Genomic DNA, 19,743 nt, shown 5'->3' with positions numbered 1-19,743 from the left:
GGGTTAGATGAGTTTAGAAATGCCTACAATCTTACTTCAGGTCAAGTGCTTTCTAAATACATTTTTATGTAGAAAATATCCTTTGGTCACTAGAACCTAGCAGGAGTCAGGGGGAAGAAAGGGAAGGAGCAGTTTGCTTCCTCTGTCTTTGCCTCTGCTTCACCCAGTTCTAGAGCAGCACTCCAACACACAAGCCTTTCTTCATGTGCCAGTATATTTATGTCTGCATCTGTAATTTTCACTCCATGCATCTGAAGAAGTGGGGTTTTTACCCATGAAAGCTTATGCTCAAATAAATCTGTTAGTCTTTAAGGTGCCACCCGACTCTTTGTGGATACAGACTAACATGGCTACACCCTGATACTTGACTCCAATACACAGACAATGCTTGGCTCTGGGGCAGGGGAATCTGTGCTTCATGACAAACCCTCCAGTCTGGCAGGAGTCAGCAACAGGCCAGCAAACCAGCATCCTCACCAAATCCAGTCAACTATGCATGCACCTTCAACCAGAACTCCTGCCTAGGACTCATTGGTTATAATCCACTCATAGCTTGTTGCTCTGACACAAATAATTTGGGGAAATAACGAGTTGCAAGGTGGCTTTTCAGGGTCTCGCACCAAAAAATGGTTGAGAATCATTGCTGTTGTATACTTTCCCTATGAGGGTGAGGAAAGTTTGACGTGTTTAGGAGTATTTGTTTAGAAATGTAGATCCCTAGGACCAAGTTCTGGCATTGGATGAAAGGCAGATAACTGCATTTCACTTTATTTTAGTCACCTCGCTCATGCAAGTATAGTAGTTTGTGTCACTATAGAGTGAACCTGAGATATATTAAGTTAAACTTGTATTGCAGTGTGTTTTATATTGTGCAATCCTCAGACAAAACTCCCATAGATTTGAAAGAGGAGTTTGTATAAAGAAGTGCAGAGTCAGGCCAATAATTCATAACTTTTTAGTTTGGTTGTTTGTTCTCATAGAACTTTGATCAGAACAAACTTGAGGAGGAAATGAGAAAACGAAAAGAGAGAGTGGAGAAATGGAGGGAAGAACAGCGCAAGAAGGCTATGGAAAACATAGGAGAACTGAAAAAAGAAATTGAAGAGATGAAACAAGGGAAAAAATGGAGCTTAGAAGATGATGATGGTATTTCCTTAATATTTTTATATAACAATTAACAGATAATTGCTTCATTTTGTAGTTATAAACCCAGCTTTTAATTACCATATTTGATTTTAAAACTTCAGTTATTTTTCAATGAAATGTAAAATGATGAAATCTAGACTTCTTCATGGTCCCAAACAGCTGGTGGGGTATTAGGAGAAAGAGAGGACAAATGATAGAGCAATAATGTGCAGTTATTCAGGTCAGTTATGGGGACATAATGGTAGTTTATCAACATATGTTAACACTCTTTTCTTCTCCCTCTTACTTCATTCCCAGTTTTTAAAAAATTCTCACCTAGGCTTTGGACGTTTTTGTGGACCCAGTGCTTTTCTGGGAACCCGTAACTGCTATTTTGAACCCACTAAAATCCTAGCTAAATTGCCCATTTATTGATGACCTCTCTCAATACAGCCAGTTCCTCACAACCCTTGTGGAGAATCTCCATCCTGACATCTCCCCAAGAGAGGAGGAGTCTTTTAAAATGACCACTCCTGGCATTAGAGGAGCTCCTGCAGGCTGCGGGAGCATGCTGGCTCCCCTGGCGTCTCCAGACTGAGTCTGTCTTCTTTCAGGGAACATTCCGCTTCCAAGGGGAAGGGAAAGTGCCCATGTGGTATCAATGGGGAAGGGTGGCCTTTGATTCCATGGTTTCTCTGACTGGTGACTAAACCCTTAGACAACATAAGAAGATTCCCATCCCTTCTGCTCCAAGATACTCTTCTTCCCCCGTGGCTGGCTCTACCCCTGTAGAGAGGGTGTACTTCTATTCTCATGGTGTTCTTCACCTTTGTTCTGTAAGTTTACAGTAGTGTCGTCCCCTCCACCCCCATTTGTATGCGCTTTATAAACATTTTTCAGGGTTCTGTACAACTGCATTGTACGAAATGCAGGAAAAAATAAGGATTTTGGAATTCATAAGCGCAAATGTTTTTCATTTAAACAAAAATATTTCTCTGTCCTACTAGATGACGAGGAGGAGACTGCAGAAGGGGAAAAAGAAGCAGAGGAGATTGAAGATGAAGAATTAGATCCACTGGATGCTTATATGGAAGAAGTTAAAGAAGAGGTCAAGAAGTTTAATATGAGAAGTGTGAAAGGTGGAGGTGGGAGTGAAAAGGTAAAAAATTAAGCTTGTCTTTATCTTTTTTTAAGTAGTGTTAGCATTTTAATATAGGAAAAATGATATTGAAGAACACATTTTAAGAGGGAAATGATGCAAACAGACAAGAGGTTAGACTACATGTAATGCCTACCTGTCCGTAACCTTTTATCTCCCCAAATCAGCTGTTTGATATTAACCCTGAGGAAATCTCATCTCAGGAAGTGGGAGCAAAGCCACTATACTGTGCTCAGGAGTATACAGAATTTGTACATTCTGCATAGTGCGTTTCCATGCTCTCTGTGGTAGTATAATGGTTTTCCTTAACTGTTTTATTAGAAATCTGGGCCGACTGTTACCAAAGTAGTAACCGTGGTGACAACCAAAAAGGCAGCTGCGGAATCAGAAAAGAAGAAAGGGGAGCTCATGGAGAATGACCAAGATGCAATGGAGGTAACTGAAAAGTCTTAGGTGTTTATTGTGGAAATGGGCTGTTCGTTTTTCTTGCAAAAAGAGGCCATGATTCAGCAAAGTACTAAAGCGCACAAGTAGCCCTGTTGGCTTCAGTGGTACTACTTACATGCTAAATGTTTGGCATTTGCTTATGTATGTTGTTGAATCATGGCCAAAATAGAGCTGACACAGATTAATTTAAAAAACACCGCAGCTCGCATGGTTTTGTGTAAGGACAACATGGTATTAATGAAAGCTAAATTAATGGATCAAGTTGTTTAGGTTGATAACGTCTTAATATAATTGAGTTGATGTGTGGATGTCTAAACTTGGTGCACATACAATTTATATACAGTTATTGAAATTATGTATTCAGTCATGGCAGTTTTGCATGTGAATGACCAGTTGAACATCTAAGTGGTCATTTATGTATGTAGCTACTGAGCCCACATATTCAGTCACAATAGTTACATGTCCATTTGCATATGTTTAATTATAAAAATCTGGGTCTTACGTTTATAGTTAAATTATCTTCACACTTTTAAAGTGCCTTTAATTTGAGGATCTCAAAATACTTCACAAATATTAATGAGTTAAGTATCTCTGCTCCCAGGGAGGTAGATATTTTCCTTTTACAAATTGAGAAACAGGAGCAAAGAGGTTTGATTTTTTGCCCAAAGTCACACAGCAAGTGTGGCAAAGACAGGAATACAATGCCTGTCTTCTGACTCCCAGTCGTGTGCTTCTAACTATTAGGTAGCACTCCAAACTCAACTAATAAACTTGTCTTACACTGGCTGTATGTAATAAATATGCAATGTTGATACTCTGCAGGGGGGCTTGCATAGCCTCCCTGCACAATTATTGGGTCCAAGCTTATCAGAGCAATTCGTCCTGTGTCCAAACTACTCACATAACACTCAAGAGAAAAGGGATATCAAGCGATTATCATATAAGGTGCTGTGGTTTTTAGGCCTTAAATAGGTTTTAAATCTCTCCGCTCTGCACTGGCAATTGAATAGGCTGGATAAGTTCCATTGCATGAGAATCTTCTTTTTTTCCTGAATCACTGTTGACTAGTTCTAGATGGCAAGTGCTCTCCAGATGTCAGTTAAGATTGGTGAAAACAATGTGGGAGCTGGAGAAAAGGTGGGGAGTGGTGAGAGGGGAAGTTCCCAAAAGAATGAATGTATGTAAAACTAGGGAGATCCTTGAAGCTTAAAGTAATTCTCCCTCTCATAGATGGTTTTGGTGCAGTATAGGAAGAGATAAATGTCCCCACTCAATAATGTTCCATTACTATGTCAGTGAAAAATCAAACCTTTGAAGAGGGTTTTTGTCACTGAATATATTTTTCATTTATTATCTGTACAGTATTCGTCAGAAGAGGAGGAAGTTGATCTTCAGACTGCCCTGACAGGCTATCAGACCAAACAGAGGAAGCTGTTGGAACCAGTGGATCATGGAAAGATAGAATATGAGCCCTTCAGGAAAAACTTCTATGTTGAAGTTCCAGAGTTGGCTAAAATGACCCTAGATGGTAATGGCAAATAAAAATTAATTTTGTAGGGTAGTTTTAATGGAAGATAATGTCTGTCAAATTTAGATATGCACGACACCAGTGAGTTCTTTAGGTCTTATCCTTTGGACATAAAGCCAGAATTCTGTGGACCATCGAAAAGGGATGTACATATAAGTTGAGTCATTGACATAAAGCAGCAACCCTATTAGTTACAGAGGGGAATTGAAGCGTGCAAGGGAATTTTCTTGGTGCAACTTGACAGGCTGGAGGTGGGGGAGGGAGATTGAATCACCCCATCAGTGAGTATTATTGATGTACTGTTACTTTCCATTTAGTTATACTTGTGACCTGCTCACTGAAAGTTTTTCACTACACTTTCTACATACTCAGCATCTGTGTCTGTAGCTAGCTAAAATCTGTTGCATCATGTTCGGAGACAGTACATTTCAAGTAGACTTTGAATAAGAAAGCAGAGAAACACTTGAAGTTTGATTGATTGTGTATTAATCCATAGTGTGTTTTTTCAGAGGTAAATGTATACAGGCTGGAAATGGAGGGAATTGTAGTCAAGGGAAAAGGCTGCCCGAAGCCAATCAAAACCTGGGTACAGTGTGGTATTTCCATGAAGATTCTTAGTTCACTTAAGAAGTAAGTGAACAGTTTATGAACCAAAATATCAGTTGTTTCCATTGTGTCCTTGTGGTGTTAGACTGTGGAGTGTTCAGGCCAGGTACTTATTTGTTTTACATATTCTCATTGTATGGTGCTATGTATACCAACTATCTAGATTAAGGTGTTCACTCAGGATTGCTCTTCTGGGCAATTATAAACTATTCTTCCCCACTAATTACATAACACACATTTCTCCACTCTGTATTTGTTGTGCTGTATTTTTGCATGGAACTAAAGCTTCCACTCAAGTAGAATATGTAAATCTTTTCATCAGGATTATGTCCAATTTATGAGAAATCCTTTTTGGCTCCTGACAGTACTTGTTTTTCTTTCTTTGAGACATGGCTATGAAAAGCCCACTCCCATCCAAACTCAGGCTATACCAGCAATTATGAGTGGACGTGACTTGATTGGCATTGCTAAAACAGGAAGTGGAAAGACCATTGCATTTCTGTTGCCTATGTTCAGACACATCATGGATCAGAGGTCATTAGAAGAAGGAGAAGGTCCAATAGGTACAAATCTTTGTTTTCAGATATTGACAGATTAAAAAAAAAGGGGGGGGGATAAATTTCAAAGTCTTGGATACCATAATTTAAACATCTGTGTTGATTTTGATTTTTCTAGTGAACTATGTTTAAATGCACTAGTTGTGGCTAGGATATATCGTGATGATAGAACTCTGTGCGTGGTATAAATTCCCTCTATCAGTGTGTAACTTTGGGGCTGATCTCCCCTTGCCAGAAGGTAGAATGAGCTCTGGGATGATGCCACAGAACCTACCACAAACATTTCTTCTGGCACAGCTCTGTTTTTAAGCTCTGATTCGGCAAATAGATTAATTGTACATCTGTTTCATGTACATTGAGGGATTTTTTTTTGCTTACTATATCTCTTTATATAGAACTACTTGTTAGGAAGAATGAAAGGGAAGTTTGCACCCTTTGATTTTTTCATTGGAAATTGGCACAGGGCTGATGCGTGATTTTAACAGTCAGTGTAAGTCCTCTTACTCATTTTAAGACCTGAAGTACAGAATTCTCAATTTGTTTTGTCAGATATTTCTTTATATGCTTCTATAAGATTTGCAGAGGGGCCTTCAGTTCCTCTCTTGGCGTGTTGGAGGAACATGTATTTCATGACTGTAGTCAACCCTGAGAGGCTTTTTTCTTAAAGTGAGCACTGAAGGTTCTGCCAACACAATGAGTCACAAAAATGTATTTTGCTGTATGGTTTGTACTTGGGAACATTTGCATTTCCACTCAACTACACATTTCCATATACTTGAAAGGAGGAATTTAACTTTTATTCTACTTTCAGGGTGGTGTTGGAACTATGGTCAAGTTTATTTTTTAGTTCCAGGGCAGCCTCAGCTACTGTAGATCTCTTGAAATAATGTTTTTTAAATGAACAGATAATAATTTATACAGTACAGTTTTGTTAGTCTAAAAGAGATGGTTTAAACTTCACCATAAAGGTTCGATTTTTGCCATGTAAAGGATCAGCGTCTCCTAAATTTTTTGTGGTTACTGTTTTAATATCTTTGTTTTTTAGCTGTCATCATGACTCCGACTCGAGAGTTGGCTTTACAAATTACCAAGGAATGTAAGAAGTTCTCAAAGACACTTGGGTTTAGAGTTGTCTGTGTCTATGGAGGAACAGGAATCAGTGAACAGGTACACTTAAAGCATATTTTGTTTATCAGAAATCACAGAACATCTGTCATTTACCAGCCTTGCTCGGTGGGTGTTTTCCCATAAATCCAATATTAGTTCTGAACTCTCATTTTTGCTTTTCTCTATGTGTTGGAGATTTGGTAGCAATTAGGTTTCTTTTAAATGCCTGCTTTTGACTTCCCCTCACTACCACCTTTGCACGTGCACGCAAGCATATGTTGTCAGAAGTCAGTCAATCTGTTTGAAGTTTCTCATGTATGGCCCATATGTCTGACAATATTTTTTTTAATATAGTTTGGTGGTAATTAAGCAAAGCTTTTGTGGGATATGATAGTTTGAAATAAGGATTTCCTGTTTCCAAAAAGTTTAACTTTTTTGATATCTCCTATCTCAAAAAAGAAGGCCGAGGAACTCTTTTAGTTTGATTTCTCTTTAACGAGTAATGCTTTTTGACTATTTTCATAAAGCTTGATGGATTAACTTTGAAGTTATGCAGTGTTTATTAACCAATGGAAACGACAGAATTTATAAATTCCATAACCATATGTGATAGAACTTAATATATTCACAGCTGTAGAGATATTTTAAGATCCCTACAGGAATTGCCATAATATGTAGGGTTTGTTATAATATACAGACGAACGCTAAGTTATGTAGGAATCCTAGCCCTTTCGTGTGCTCTGCTCCAGATTGTAGCAACTCCAGGTCTTCATAAATTATTGTTTTTTAAAAAGTAATTTCCAAACACTAAGGAAATTGCCAAACAAAATCTTGAAATAAATAATCAGTATTCTACCAATGTTGTTGTAACTTATAGTTAAACATGAATGGTTAATCACAGTGAATGAAAAAAATTACATAAATCATTCAATCCATAAAAACTTCAAATGGTTTGTTAAATTTAATTTATTGTTTTTAAAATCAGATTGCTGAACTAAAAAGAGGTGCTGAAATTATTGTTTGCACACCTGGACGTATGATTGATATGTTAGCAGCTAATAATGGTGAGTAGAAACTTCATTCCTTTAGAGAGATTTTTATATATTTATTTTGTAATTCTAATTAACAAATTCAGGAAATCATGTTGTTTTTTTATAAAATGTCTTCTGGTTTTTATTTACATCTCTTGAAGCTGTGATATCTATTTGTGGCATTTCAGAAAGTACAGCAATGAAAATGGCTCTGTTCAATTATTAGCTTCATTTTTGAAGGACAGGCATTGTAACATGCTTGAAGAATTTCTAAGAGTTTATATGTGCAGTCAGTTTATAACTCTGTACTCCAGATTTCTGGTACTCTTAGGTGGTTTAGGGCTTGTCTACATGGCAAGTTACTTTGCAGCAAGCTAGATTGTGAATCTACACCTCACCAACTTGCTGTGCCGTAATGTCCCATGCGGCACTGCTGTCGCTCACTGAAAATCCTAAAGGCTTTCTATGCTTTCAAGTACCAGTGAGTCAAGCTGCTCTCATTTTCGGTGTGCTGTAGCAGTACTCATAGGGAATGTTACTGTTCAGCAAGCTGGTGTGCTGTGGATTCACAACCGAGCTTGCTGCGGATTAACTTGCCATGTAGACAAGCCTGTAGATAAAGGAAGGCTTATTTATGTAATGCTTGCTTATTTTGACTTTCCATTGCCCAATAACTGATCTTCAGCATTAGCACAATTTAACAGCCGTTCACTTTTGCATAAAAGAGACTTAGCTGTACAGAAGACTTTGCCTTTATCTGTTGCTAAAAACCAAAAATTGTTACCTGAATGACCTTCTATTTAAAATGTTTAAAAAATTAAAACTAGTGTCTTCCCAGATCAAATACCTGGGTAGGTTAAAATGAGATACTGCAGCTTTAAGAGGCTTTGGTTTACTGTAATCATTGCATGCTTGTTAGACAACGTTTGATTATTAAAATATTCCACATCAAACCACTAATAAACTGTTGACATTATTTAACTTCTGTGGAAAAAGTTCCTTCAAGACTTATAGAACTGGGCTTCCAAGACTTAAACCGTCAAAGGTAGGTACATTAATGCTGTTCCCAAATAATTTTGCAGAGTTATTATTTGGGGATGCAAATATTAACATGTTAAATATGTAGATTTTTAAGAAATATTTTTTATCACTATTATTGCTTGAAATCCAATGTATTCTTCTGTCAACATCTTTTAAAGATAATGTTATTTAATTCACTTTTTTTTTTTTCTCCACCTCTCAGTGTTTTTATATTCACTCTTTAAGGGGTGCCTTTTTCTGCTGCTTGGGAAGGCTAGTAACTTGTTTATCCATGACCATTTCAAAATGAGATATTTGTACAGATGTACAACTTTTTGCTTGCTTTGATTTCACTTGTACCAAAGACTGGGGTTCTTGTTACTTTTTATCTTGGCGGGTTTAATAGACAGGTTTTAATATGCATATGTTTGTTAGTAAAATGTTGGTTACACTTTATTATTCTATTAGCAATTAATTACTACTATCCTCAAATCATTATTTCTAAATCCAATGAGGCATTGCAGAGTATAATATAGAGGGAAATTTTGTGAGGCTTCATCAGTTAGAACTGGAACTTTGCCTTCCACACATGCGCTGTAATCTCTAATATGTTTTTTCCTAGGTGGCGCTGTCAGATAATGGCTGATGTGGCTCGTTGCTTCATCTCAGTCTTAGTTTTATGATGTGTTTTGGCGAGGGCTGTTTTCTGAATTTTACAGGTTCTTCTGGCCCTATGATGGTACGCACAAGAAGAGTTTGACAAAATAAAGGGCCTTGTGCATCCTTACACATTTGCCAGAATGTATATGTCGTTAGAACAAGAAATTTAAAACACATATGCTGAATTCCTTAAAACAAAAAAACCCACCCTAATTTACTTTGTTTGTTAGAAGCTAGTCAGAATACTTAACATTTTATGTAAAATTACTCCTGAGGGGAAAGAGAGTTCTGTATGATATTGATTCCTCTTTTTTTCTCTCTCCTTTTTCACAGGTCGGGTGACAAACCTTCGCAGAGTTACATATGTTGTACTGGATGAAGCAGACCGAATGTTTGACATGGGTTTTGAACCTCAGGTAATGAATGGCACAGTGGATTTTAAGTTTTGACTGTAGTGGTGAAGGAGAGATGGCAATGGAAGTGACTTTAGGACATACTAGGCTTCAGCACATTGTTCTTTCTTAAAGGATTTGGCTGGGCACAGGTAAAGAGGGGGAGAACTAATTCGATTAAACCTACATATTATCAATGCTGTCATATGATGAGACTACCAGCCCCGGTCAGCAAGGCGTGCTGGTTTTGGGTGGCAGTTTGTAAGCTGACTGAGTTTTTGCTTTGATCATGGTTAGGGCTCCGTGTCTGTCACAGAGGTTGCAGAAGTCATGGATTCCATGACTTTCATCAACCTCCATGATTTCTGTAGCGGCCGGTGTGGATGACTCCGGGGCTGCCAAAGCAGATGGCTCTGGAGCCAGCTGCTTAGGCGTGCCCAGAAACAGTCACACCGGCTGCTGCTGGAGCAGCCCTGGGGCCAGCTGTGCTGGCTGCTTCTCTGGCAGCTAGCTCCGGGCAGCTGGCCCCGGGGACTGCCTGAGCAGCGGCCAGTGCAGCTGGCCCAGGGACCGCCTGAGCAGTGGTCTTGGGGGTGGCCGGAGCAGCCGGTGTTTGTTGGCCTCTGGCAGATGGTACTGCTGCTGGCCCCGCCCCCTACCTGTGAACAGCGCCTGCCTCCCCTTCCCCAAGATTCAGTCAAGGGTATTTTTAGTAAAAGTCATGGACAGGTCACAGGCTGTGAATTTTTGTTTGTTGCCTGTGACCTGTCCATGACTTTTACTTAAAATACCCATGACTAAATCATAGCCTTAATCATGGCATACTTTAGGGTTACCCAGTAACCTCTTGTCTATGTCAGAAAGCATGTGTGGTTTTCCCCCAATAAATATATTTCTATATATTTGTTGATTTAGAGACCTGGAATGGGCTGTTGAACCCCTCTGGAGCCCCATAGCTGGCTGGGGATTGTTCCCTCAGAGCAGGCATTTTGTAAGGCTGTTGCCCGCTGCCTTAGAGGCTCCATTATCTCCTTGTATAAGCCCTGGAAATGACAGGACTATAGCAATACAGTGAATCTCGGTGGTGAGGCCCCCATTCACAGGCAGCTTGAGGCTTCTAGGTTATGCCAAGGGACATTTATTCCTCCAGAGTTGGGAAGGCCACCACCCTTGTTCCCCTGGACTGTGAGGTTTGTGTTGTGCCTCAAAGCAGCACAACAACATCCCACCCTTTTCTGTAGTGGTTCTGCTGCTTTTCCAGTGAGCATACACAGACTCCAGAAGATAAAACTTGCAAAATTATATTTATATTCCGTGCAAAGCCATTATTCCTTAGTTTTTAAACTGACAGGCAAGCGTGAAGTCTTGTGAAGTCCATTCCGTCTTGTGTAGAACACTTTTTGGTATTAATTGTAATTTTACTCTTCAACCAGGTCATGCGCATTGTAGACAACATCAGACCTGATCGTCAGACAGTCATGTTCTCTGCCACCTTCCCCAGAGCTATGGAGGCATTAGCTCGCCGAATTCTGAATAAGCCAATTGAGGTACAAGTTGGGGGCAGGAGTGTTGTCTGTTCTGATGTGGAACAAGAAGTGGTGAGTGTTGCATGGCTGCATCTTTTTTATCTTTTTGTTTCATTAGTGATAAGACATTTCTGATAAGACATTCATATTTAATACTGAATGCAAAATCATATATTAAAGGCTATTTTACTTCTGGATATTTTTATGGGCTTAAACCATTAAAAATACCTTCTAATACTTTCACTCAATGAAGTAGTAAATAATTTGTTAACAATGATCTGAGACACTGACTTGAAAAAGTAATCGGTTTTACTTGACTTACCTTGGAATTGATTGGAAAGGACAGCATATTATTGATAAAATTATGTCAGTAAATAAGATTATTTTCCCCCTTGCATGTATGCCCAAGGGATACAACTTGTTTGTTTGGTGTAATGAGTTGTGGGAGATACAGAAGGTTTCCAGAAATGTTTGCTACTACTTAAAAGAAAACGGCACCTATTTTGGCTAGCTCAGCAGCATGAAAGTTCTCACAAGGCAAGCAGTCCTCCCGTGGGTAAAACGTTAAATGTATATGGTCAGTTACAGTTAAGAAGTGGCATTTCTGAGCTGCCATCCTAGTTAATGTGACATTAGATTATATGGAAGTTCAGAAATGACAACTGAAATGAAGAATGTTTTTTAAAAGTATATGTTCCACAGTTTGTTCATTGTACAAGTGCTTCTTACCTTGTGAATTTTTAGACTGTTGGTCTTAGCAGGTGGTGCAGTTGTTTCTTTAAATTTTCAAACATCCTGCTGATCTGGTAATATCTTATGGTTTGTCAGTTAAATCCTAGTATAATGGTATTTTTCTTCAAACAAAGGTATTGCTTAAAGGGGTTTAAAAGGAATTGCTACGTTAAAGTGTGTGTTTTATTTGTGGCCTTTCTTGTTTTTATGCTTTCAAAAGTTTGTAATGGAATGCTTAAATCAAATGTTTATTATCCTGACCTATCTCTGATGGCCACTTTCTCTGAATGTGAAAACAATTGCCTTGCCGAATAATTGCAGCCCAAATCAATGGATAACTATGAAGTTATATTTGTAGTCATTTTGGCTTGCCAAATAGTCGCTTTGCTGCGCTACTCGGTGGTGTCTTCTTTCATGTGCCATTTTTCATTAGAACATTACCGTTTCTGTAGCAATGTATAAGGTATATTAGTGAGTACTAATGCAGTTACATGGCAAAAAGCTTGGTGAATGCAGAGTTCAAATTGCCTAGTGATAGAACGTCAAACTCAGCACAATTGAAACCTCTGAAAACCAGGAAATAGAGTTAAGGTAAATGCCCACTTAGCCTTAGCTCTGCACCCCTGGAGGTAGCAATAGCCACTGGGAATTGTCAGCATGCCCTTCAGCTACAATCCCTGCATTATGTGTAGCTGTATTGAATAGTGGAGGAAAAAACTGGGGCAGCTTGTGTGCTATCAGAAGAAAGAGGTGCATGTGTACCTTGAGGTTTCAGTCTACATCATTGCAATATGAAATTGTGTAGGTTGTGCCAGTAACCGGGCCCTGGGGTCTTCTTGCTGTGGGTATTGTCAACAGGGAGATGGGATAGGAGAGCAGTCTGTGGATTTAATGATTAGGTAGGGGAAAGTATAGGTTTAGGTGGTATCTTGTGTGCAAGTGTGAAGGAGTTGTAAAAGAGTCTGAAGTTGCTGTTAAATTTTACAAATGTAGTAGTCTGTCGGTGGAATAGACTCCGTGTAAGGGACGTGCAGTTTGTACCTGTCCATTACGGGGGGTGGGGTGGGGTGGGGGGGGAGAGTGTGTGTGTTGTGGGGCATTCCTCAGAGAGCAGAGTTAAGGCTGAGTGGGTGTGACCGGAGTCCCTGTGGGGGCCAGCTGTGGGCACTCAATTAGAGTGAACTGCAAAGAATGGGGCAGACAAATCCCCAAAAGCTGGTGGATATTCCAGTACTTAGCTTTACCAAGCTAGCATAAAACAGCTTCTTTATTACCTTACTGGTTACTCAGAAGTCCAAACAACACAGTTCCCTTAAAGTGATCCAGCCTCAGGCCTCCATCCAGGTACCTAGGTCAAATATGATGATTCCTGAAAATCTTATTTCATCATGTAAAAGAAAAGGTTCTACCAATCCCAAAGGATCGGACACATTACCTGCCAGGTTATTGAATATTCCAGATCTTACCCAAATACACACTACAGCCAATTCTTATTAATTAAATTAAAATTTATTAAAAAATGAGAGAATGGTTAAAAGATCAATATGCATACAGACATGAGTTCAGTTAATTGAGGTTTAGATTCATAGCAGAGTTGGTGAGCTTTGTAGTTGCAAAGAGTTCCTTCAGAATTCAATTAATAGGTTATAGTCCAATGTCCAAATATCATATTCAGGGTGCACCAGCATAACTGGGAACACAGTCTTGCGACTCAAACTTCCCCTGATGAAGCTTAAGCGGATCTGAGATGACAGAATCAGGACCCAAGGATTTTTTTATACAATTTCATGTCCTCTTTGACAAGTTGGGAGTTTCTCCAGGAACAAAAGGTAATTAAGATGACTTTGAAGGTGGTCCATCACCAGTACTTAGCTATAGAATTAACATAAGGCAATTTGCTTGTTCCTCCACCATTCACAGTATATTTCAAAGAGAGGTGAATACCAAGATGTCCCGTTTTTACAATTTATTTAAATGCTAGGATGTTCTTTTGATCTCTGAATTATCATAATACAGCATAGATAGGGACTGTTGATTACACTGTGTACCCTACTCAGACATATGTAAAAACACAAGCATTATCTCCCCACATGTCTTTTGAGGGCTATTTTATTTTGCAGGATGTTTAACCCTTTCTGGCCATGCGTCACAGGATGTTTACCGTAACTCTATATTTCCTGGTTTGAGTTTGCTGACTTAGCTTGTGCCCTGCCAGAATATCTATCACCAGACAACCGTAACTCTCCATTAATGAAGCATTTTGCCATTTAATTTCTAGGTTTTTTTTTAAACCGAAAGAAAAATGTTTGTTGGTAGGAGTTAATGGTCAGTTAGTCCTCAACTACGTTTACAGTTGATATGCTGCTGTGAGTAGGTAATATTCTTACCCCATGTCTACACTAGCACTTATGTTGGCAAAACTTTTGTCGCTCAGGGGTGTGGAAAAAAAAAAACAATAAAAAAAACCCTTGAGTGACATAAATTTGCCGGAATAAGTCCTCATGTGCACAGCATTGTCATCGGGAGACGCTCTCCTGGTGACATAGCTGCCACCACTCATTTTGCTTGTTTTGTTATGTCAATGGGAGAGCTTTCTCCTGTTGGCATAACTCAACTACATGAGCAGTCTTACAGCGGTACAGCTATGCCACTGTAAACTTGTAAGTGTCGATGTGGCCTTAGGATGTGTCTTCATTGTAGACAATAACTACAGCAATGGGAGAACCCTTCCTATAGTTAATCCACTTTCCTGAGAGGTGATAGCTAGATTGACAGTATTTTTTCATCAATCTAGTGCTACCCGTACCAGAGGTTAGGTTGGCATAGCTATGTCTCACAGAGGAGTGGAGTTTTCACACCATTGAGATGTAGCTATGCTGATGTAAGTTTTCAGTGACCATCCCCTACCTTTTATACAGTGCTGTTCATCAGTAGATCTCAAAGAACTTTACATCATTTTCCCCTTTTACAGATGGAAAACTGAGTCACAGAGAGGTGAAGTGACTCCCCAAGGTCACCCAGCAGGCAGAGCTAGGGAAAGCCCCCATCCAGTGGTCTTTCCACTAGGACACATGATTGTTACGTGATTCCTAAGTGCTCCTCCCGTACATTTTGTTATAAGGAAATGGGGATAATGGTGGTGCTGTGAAATGTTTGCAATGTGTAATTTTTTTGTTTAACAGGTCAGGTAAGAGAGAAATTTCATCCACGGGTTATGTCCAAAAACCTTGACTGTTCTATTACTGGCATGTCTTTATTTCCGTCTTCACCACCTACCACACCATTCCCCACAACATCTAGCTCCCCACCAACAGTTCCAGCTCCCCTTCCCCTACTCATCCCTTTAGAAATCATAAACATGTAAGAAGTTGCTCCTTTCTGTCTCCTGCCCTGTGTTGCTGTGTACACACATCACAGCCAGCAGCTTAATGAAGGGCTGCACACTACCTTGGTTATGTAGCCTGAGCTTCACACTTAGGTGAGCCCCTCACTCCTACTACCCACCACCAGCTGGGACTCCTGACCCTGCTTCAGCTAGGCTTCCCCAGCCATGCCCCACGCTGTTCTGCTATAAACAAACACATGTGCACCCCCCCCTCCCCTTTGCGGATAGTAATGTCACTAGTTTCTTTACTAGGTTTTGACCAGCTTAGCTCACTGTCCGCTTTAATACTCCCACTTCTCTCTGTAGATGCAACACAAAGAAAATCCAGCTTCTGTTCACAGTATTCATATAATCAAAGCCCAATAAAAGGAGTTAAGAGTTTGTAATGCCCATAATCCAGTGGAAGGTGCAACGTCTCTTTGTTTGTTCTGTTTGCTTTTCAGATCGTGATAGAAGAAGAGAACAAGTTCTTGAAGTTACTTGAGCTTCTGGGACATTATCAAGAGAAAGGATCAGTCATCATATTTGTCGATAAACAGGAACATGCTGACGGGTTGCTGAAAGATTTAATGAGAGCCTCTTATCCCTGCATGTCACTTCATGGAGGTAGTATGCAATCTTAAGGGCTTACATTATTTTAAACTAGAATAATAGGATTGGGTAATTTTAAAGAAATGTTTTAATTTTTTCCATACAATACCATTATAGACCTTGGAATATTTTCTCCCTCGCCACTGTGGTCTTTCATTTGAGAGACCTATATTTTTCTCTGTTTGAATGAAACTGAAATTGACATGGTGTTTTTAACCTATAAAATGCCATAACATGGCAAAATCTCTCTTTATGCAGCAGGATTATGAACTGGTCTGGCAGTAACACATCTCTGAGAACAGTAGTAGTTCATTGCTATTGCAGACCAGTAGGGGGAGTATGAAATGGGTTTTTGCAGAGTCCACAAAACTGTTGGCTGTTAGGTTTCCATCACCTACTTTCTTAAATTACTACTGCATGGCAGAGAAATCAATCTAGAACACAGAGTGGAGCATAAATAATTTTGCTCAAGCTACTGTAGTGCAGAAACGAAATGGTTTATTGTTCTGGAGTTAATTGAATTTTGTGTTAGGTTTTGGCATTTTAAATAATTGGTGAAAGTTCCCTGATCCTGTGTAAAGATGCTTTTTATTATTCTGAATCAAAAGAAAATAAATGCATGAAATTAAATCACACAGAGTTTAAAAATGAACTATTTTGTGTGGCTCCTTGCAGGTATTGATCAATATGACAGAGACAGCATAATTAATGATTTTAAGAACGGAGTATGCAAACTTCTTGTGGCCACATCTGTAGCAGCACGAGGCCTGGATGTAAAGCAACTAATGCTGGTAGTCAATTACAGCTGTCCCAACCATTATGAGGATTATGTGCACAGAGCAGGCCGAACTGGACGAGCTGGCAACAAAGTATGTACACGTAATTATTTGTTCTTCTTAACTGTGTTTAGAACCCTGCCCTGTTTGTTCAATATAGTTATCCAAAACAGGGATTGGGAGAAGAGAATGTTTCTTTGGTATTCAATGAGAAGGGATCCTAGGGCCAGGCACTACAGTAATACAAATATTAATAAATAATGAACGTTGTGAGGTTTTTAGAGACATCAAGAGTAAGGCAGTGGTCTAAATTTTAAAACTCAGCTTCCTGTTCTGAACCAAATTTGTGTGGCACTTAGGAAATGCTTACTGGAGTAAGGCTTCCCCATGAATTTGGCTCTTGTTGCTGAACATTTGATACTGCTCATGCTTGGAAATGTGCGTGAGTGACCTCGGAAGATTTCATGTTCCAAACTTACAACCATGACCAGACTTAAATAAAAAGCTTTAGATTTCATTGTGAATGGTTGAATTATTGTATCACTTTACATGCTAAGCACACGAGTTAATTCTAGGGCTGTCAAGCAATCGTACGATTAAAAAATCGTGATTAAACAATAATAGAATACCATTTATTTAAATATTTGTTGATGTTTTCTGCGTTTTCAAATAACACAGAATACAAGGTGTACAGTGCTCCCTTTATATTTTTGATTACAAGTATTTGCACCATAAATAAACAAAAGAAATAGTATTTTTCAATTCACCTAATACAAGTACTGTAGTGCAATCTCTTTATCATGAAAGTTGAACTTACAAATGTAGAATTATGTACAAAAAAAACTGCACTCAACAATAAAACACTGTAAAATTTTAGCGCCTGTAAGGCCACTCAGTCCTACTTCTTGTTCAGCCAATCGCTCAGACAGACAAGTTTGTGTACATTTGCAGGAGATAATGCTGCTCGCTTCTTGTTTACAGTGTCACCTGAAAGTGGGAACGGGCGTTCGCATGGCACTGTTATAGCTTGAATCACAAAATATTTACGTGCCAGATGCACTAAAGTTTCATATGTTCCTTCATGCTTCAACCACCATTCCAGAGGACATGCGTCCATGCTGCTGATGAGTTCTTCTCGATAACAAAACAAAGCACTATGGACCAACGCATGTTCATTTTCATTATCTGAGTCAGATGTCCCCAGCAGAAGGTTGATTTTTTTGGTGGTTTGGATTCTGGAGTTTCTGCATCAGTGTTGCTCTTTTAAGACTTCTGAAAGCATGCTCCACACCTCATCCCTCTCATATTTTGGAAGGCACTTCAGATTCTTTATCCTTGGGTCGAGTGCTGTAGCTATCTTTAGAAATCTCAGATTGGTACCTTCTTTGTATTTTGTCAAGTCTGCAGTGAAAGTGTTCTTAAAATGAACATAGAATCATAGAATATAAGGGTTGGAAGGGACCCCAGAAGGTCATCTAGTCCAACCCCCTGCTCGAAGCAGGACCAATTCCCAGTTAAATCATCCCAGCCAGGGCTTTGTCAAGCCTGACCTTAAACATGTGCTGGGGCATCATCTGAGACTGCTATAACAGGAAATATATGGCCGAATGCGGGTAAAACAGAGCAGGGGACATGCAGTTCTCCTTCAAGGAGTTCAGTCACAAATTTAATTAACACATTAATTAACATTAAAATTTAATTAACACATTTATTTTTTAAACGAGCGTCATCAGCATGGAAGCATCCTCTGGAATGGTGGCCAAAGTATGAAGGGGCATACAAATGTTTAGCATATCTGACACGTAAATACCTTGCAATGATGGCTACAAAAATGCCATGCAAATGACTTTTCACTTTCTGGTGACGTTGTAAATAAGAAGAGGGCAGCATTATCTCCTGTAAATGTAAGCAAACTTGTTTGTCTTAGCGATTGGCTGAGGAAGAAATAGGACTTAGTGGACTTGTAGGACATTGTTTTGTTTTTGAGTACAGTTAGGGAACAAAAAAACCTATATTTGTAAGTTGCACTTTCATCACAAAGAGATTGCACTACAGTACTTGTAGGAGGTGAATTGAAAAATACTGTTGTATCATTTTCACAGTGCAAATATTTATAATATCCACTTTTGTTTTAATTACAGAATAGAATATATGTGAAAATATAGGGAAAAGAATCCAAAATATTAATACATTTCAATTGATATTCTATTTAACAGTGTAATTAAAACTGCGATTAATCGCATTTAATTTTTTTAATCACGTGAGTTAACCACAATTGATCAACAGCCCTAGTTAGCTCATATTCCTCTTTAAAAGGAAGTTCATATTAAAATATCCAGTTTTACTTTTATGTAGTTTAACAGCACTACCTGTGCTGCAATGCTTCAGTAGAAAAAGAGGTCATGGGTCTTAATGGATTATTAATACTGATTAAATTCACGTTGTTTATTAAAATTCAATAGGGATTTGCATTCACTTTCATTACTGAAGATCAAGCACGGTATGCTGGTGATATAATTAAGGCTTTGGAATTGTCAGGGAAACCAATTCCTGCGGAGCTGGAGAAGCTCTGGAGTGACTTCAAAGATCAACAGAAGGCTGTAAGTAACCTTTTTCTTTCTTCATGTGTTTGTGGTTTTGCTACTTTGCACATAACTCTACACACCTAAGTAATCGCACTAACTTCATTGGGGCTACTCATGTGAGGTCAAAAAGGTGTTAAATGTTTGCAGGATTGGAGTCTGAAGTGTTTTCAAGACTCTTCTTGTGAATTTGATGTTATAACGATGTGTATGTGAGCTGTCTTGAGACCTTATTTTTTCAGAAATCCTATAAAAGACAACAACGGTGCTGTAGTGTTTATATTTTATTTATATTGGTCACACCATCACACTATTTGAGCACATGGTTCAAAAATTGAATATAATGTGTTTCTTGTCTGCCAAAGAGAAAATTCTGTTATCTCAGGGAATATTTCAGTTTATACAATTATATTACTCAAAAGATTTGTTTACATCTACTTAGTTGATATAAAATAGCTGTTAAACTTTTCATTGTAAAATAGTTGTTTCAAGGTTTGAAAAGCCTGATAAATGTCCTCA

At 38.8% G+C, this 19,743-nt stretch overlaps 1 protein-coding gene across 2 annotated transcripts in view; it reads left to right on the top strand.

Annotated features, from left to right (window-relative positions):
• DDX46 (DEAD-box helicase 46) overlaps positions 1-19,743 on the top strand; it is a 36,980-nt gene that overhangs the window by 9,068 nt on the left and 8,169 nt on the right. For both annotated transcript variants that reach the window (XM_048860442.2, XM_048860441.2), the window contains exons 5-17: positions 981-1,146; positions 2,133-2,284; positions 2,606-2,719; positions 4,094-4,259; positions 4,769-4,889; positions 5,253-5,428; positions 6,468-6,589; positions 7,515-7,593; positions 9,574-9,656; positions 11,066-11,230; positions 15,719-15,881; positions 16,542-16,735; positions 19,105-19,242. In XM_048860442.2, coding sequence (XP_048716399.1) covers positions 981-1,146; positions 2,133-2,284; positions 2,606-2,719; positions 4,094-4,259; positions 4,769-4,889; positions 5,253-5,428; positions 6,468-6,589; positions 7,515-7,593; positions 9,574-9,656; positions 11,066-11,230; positions 15,719-15,881; positions 16,542-16,735; positions 19,105-19,242 — 1,839 coding nt within the window. The remainder of the gene's footprint in view (positions 1-980; positions 1,147-2,132; positions 2,285-2,605; positions 2,720-4,093; positions 4,260-4,768; positions 4,890-5,252; positions 5,429-6,467; positions 6,590-7,514; positions 7,594-9,573; positions 9,657-11,065; positions 11,231-15,718; positions 15,882-16,541; positions 16,736-19,104; positions 19,243-19,743) is intronic.

The sequence above is a fragment of the Caretta caretta genome, chromosome 8, assembly GCF_965140235.1.
Source record: "Caretta caretta isolate rCarCar2 chromosome 8, rCarCar1.hap1, whole genome shotgun sequence".
Taxonomy (NCBI): domain Eukaryota; kingdom Metazoa; phylum Chordata; order Testudines; family Cheloniidae; genus Caretta; species Caretta caretta.
The sequence above is the reverse complement of the archived record's forward strand: the minus strand, read 5'-3'. Positions and strand labels throughout refer to the sequence as shown.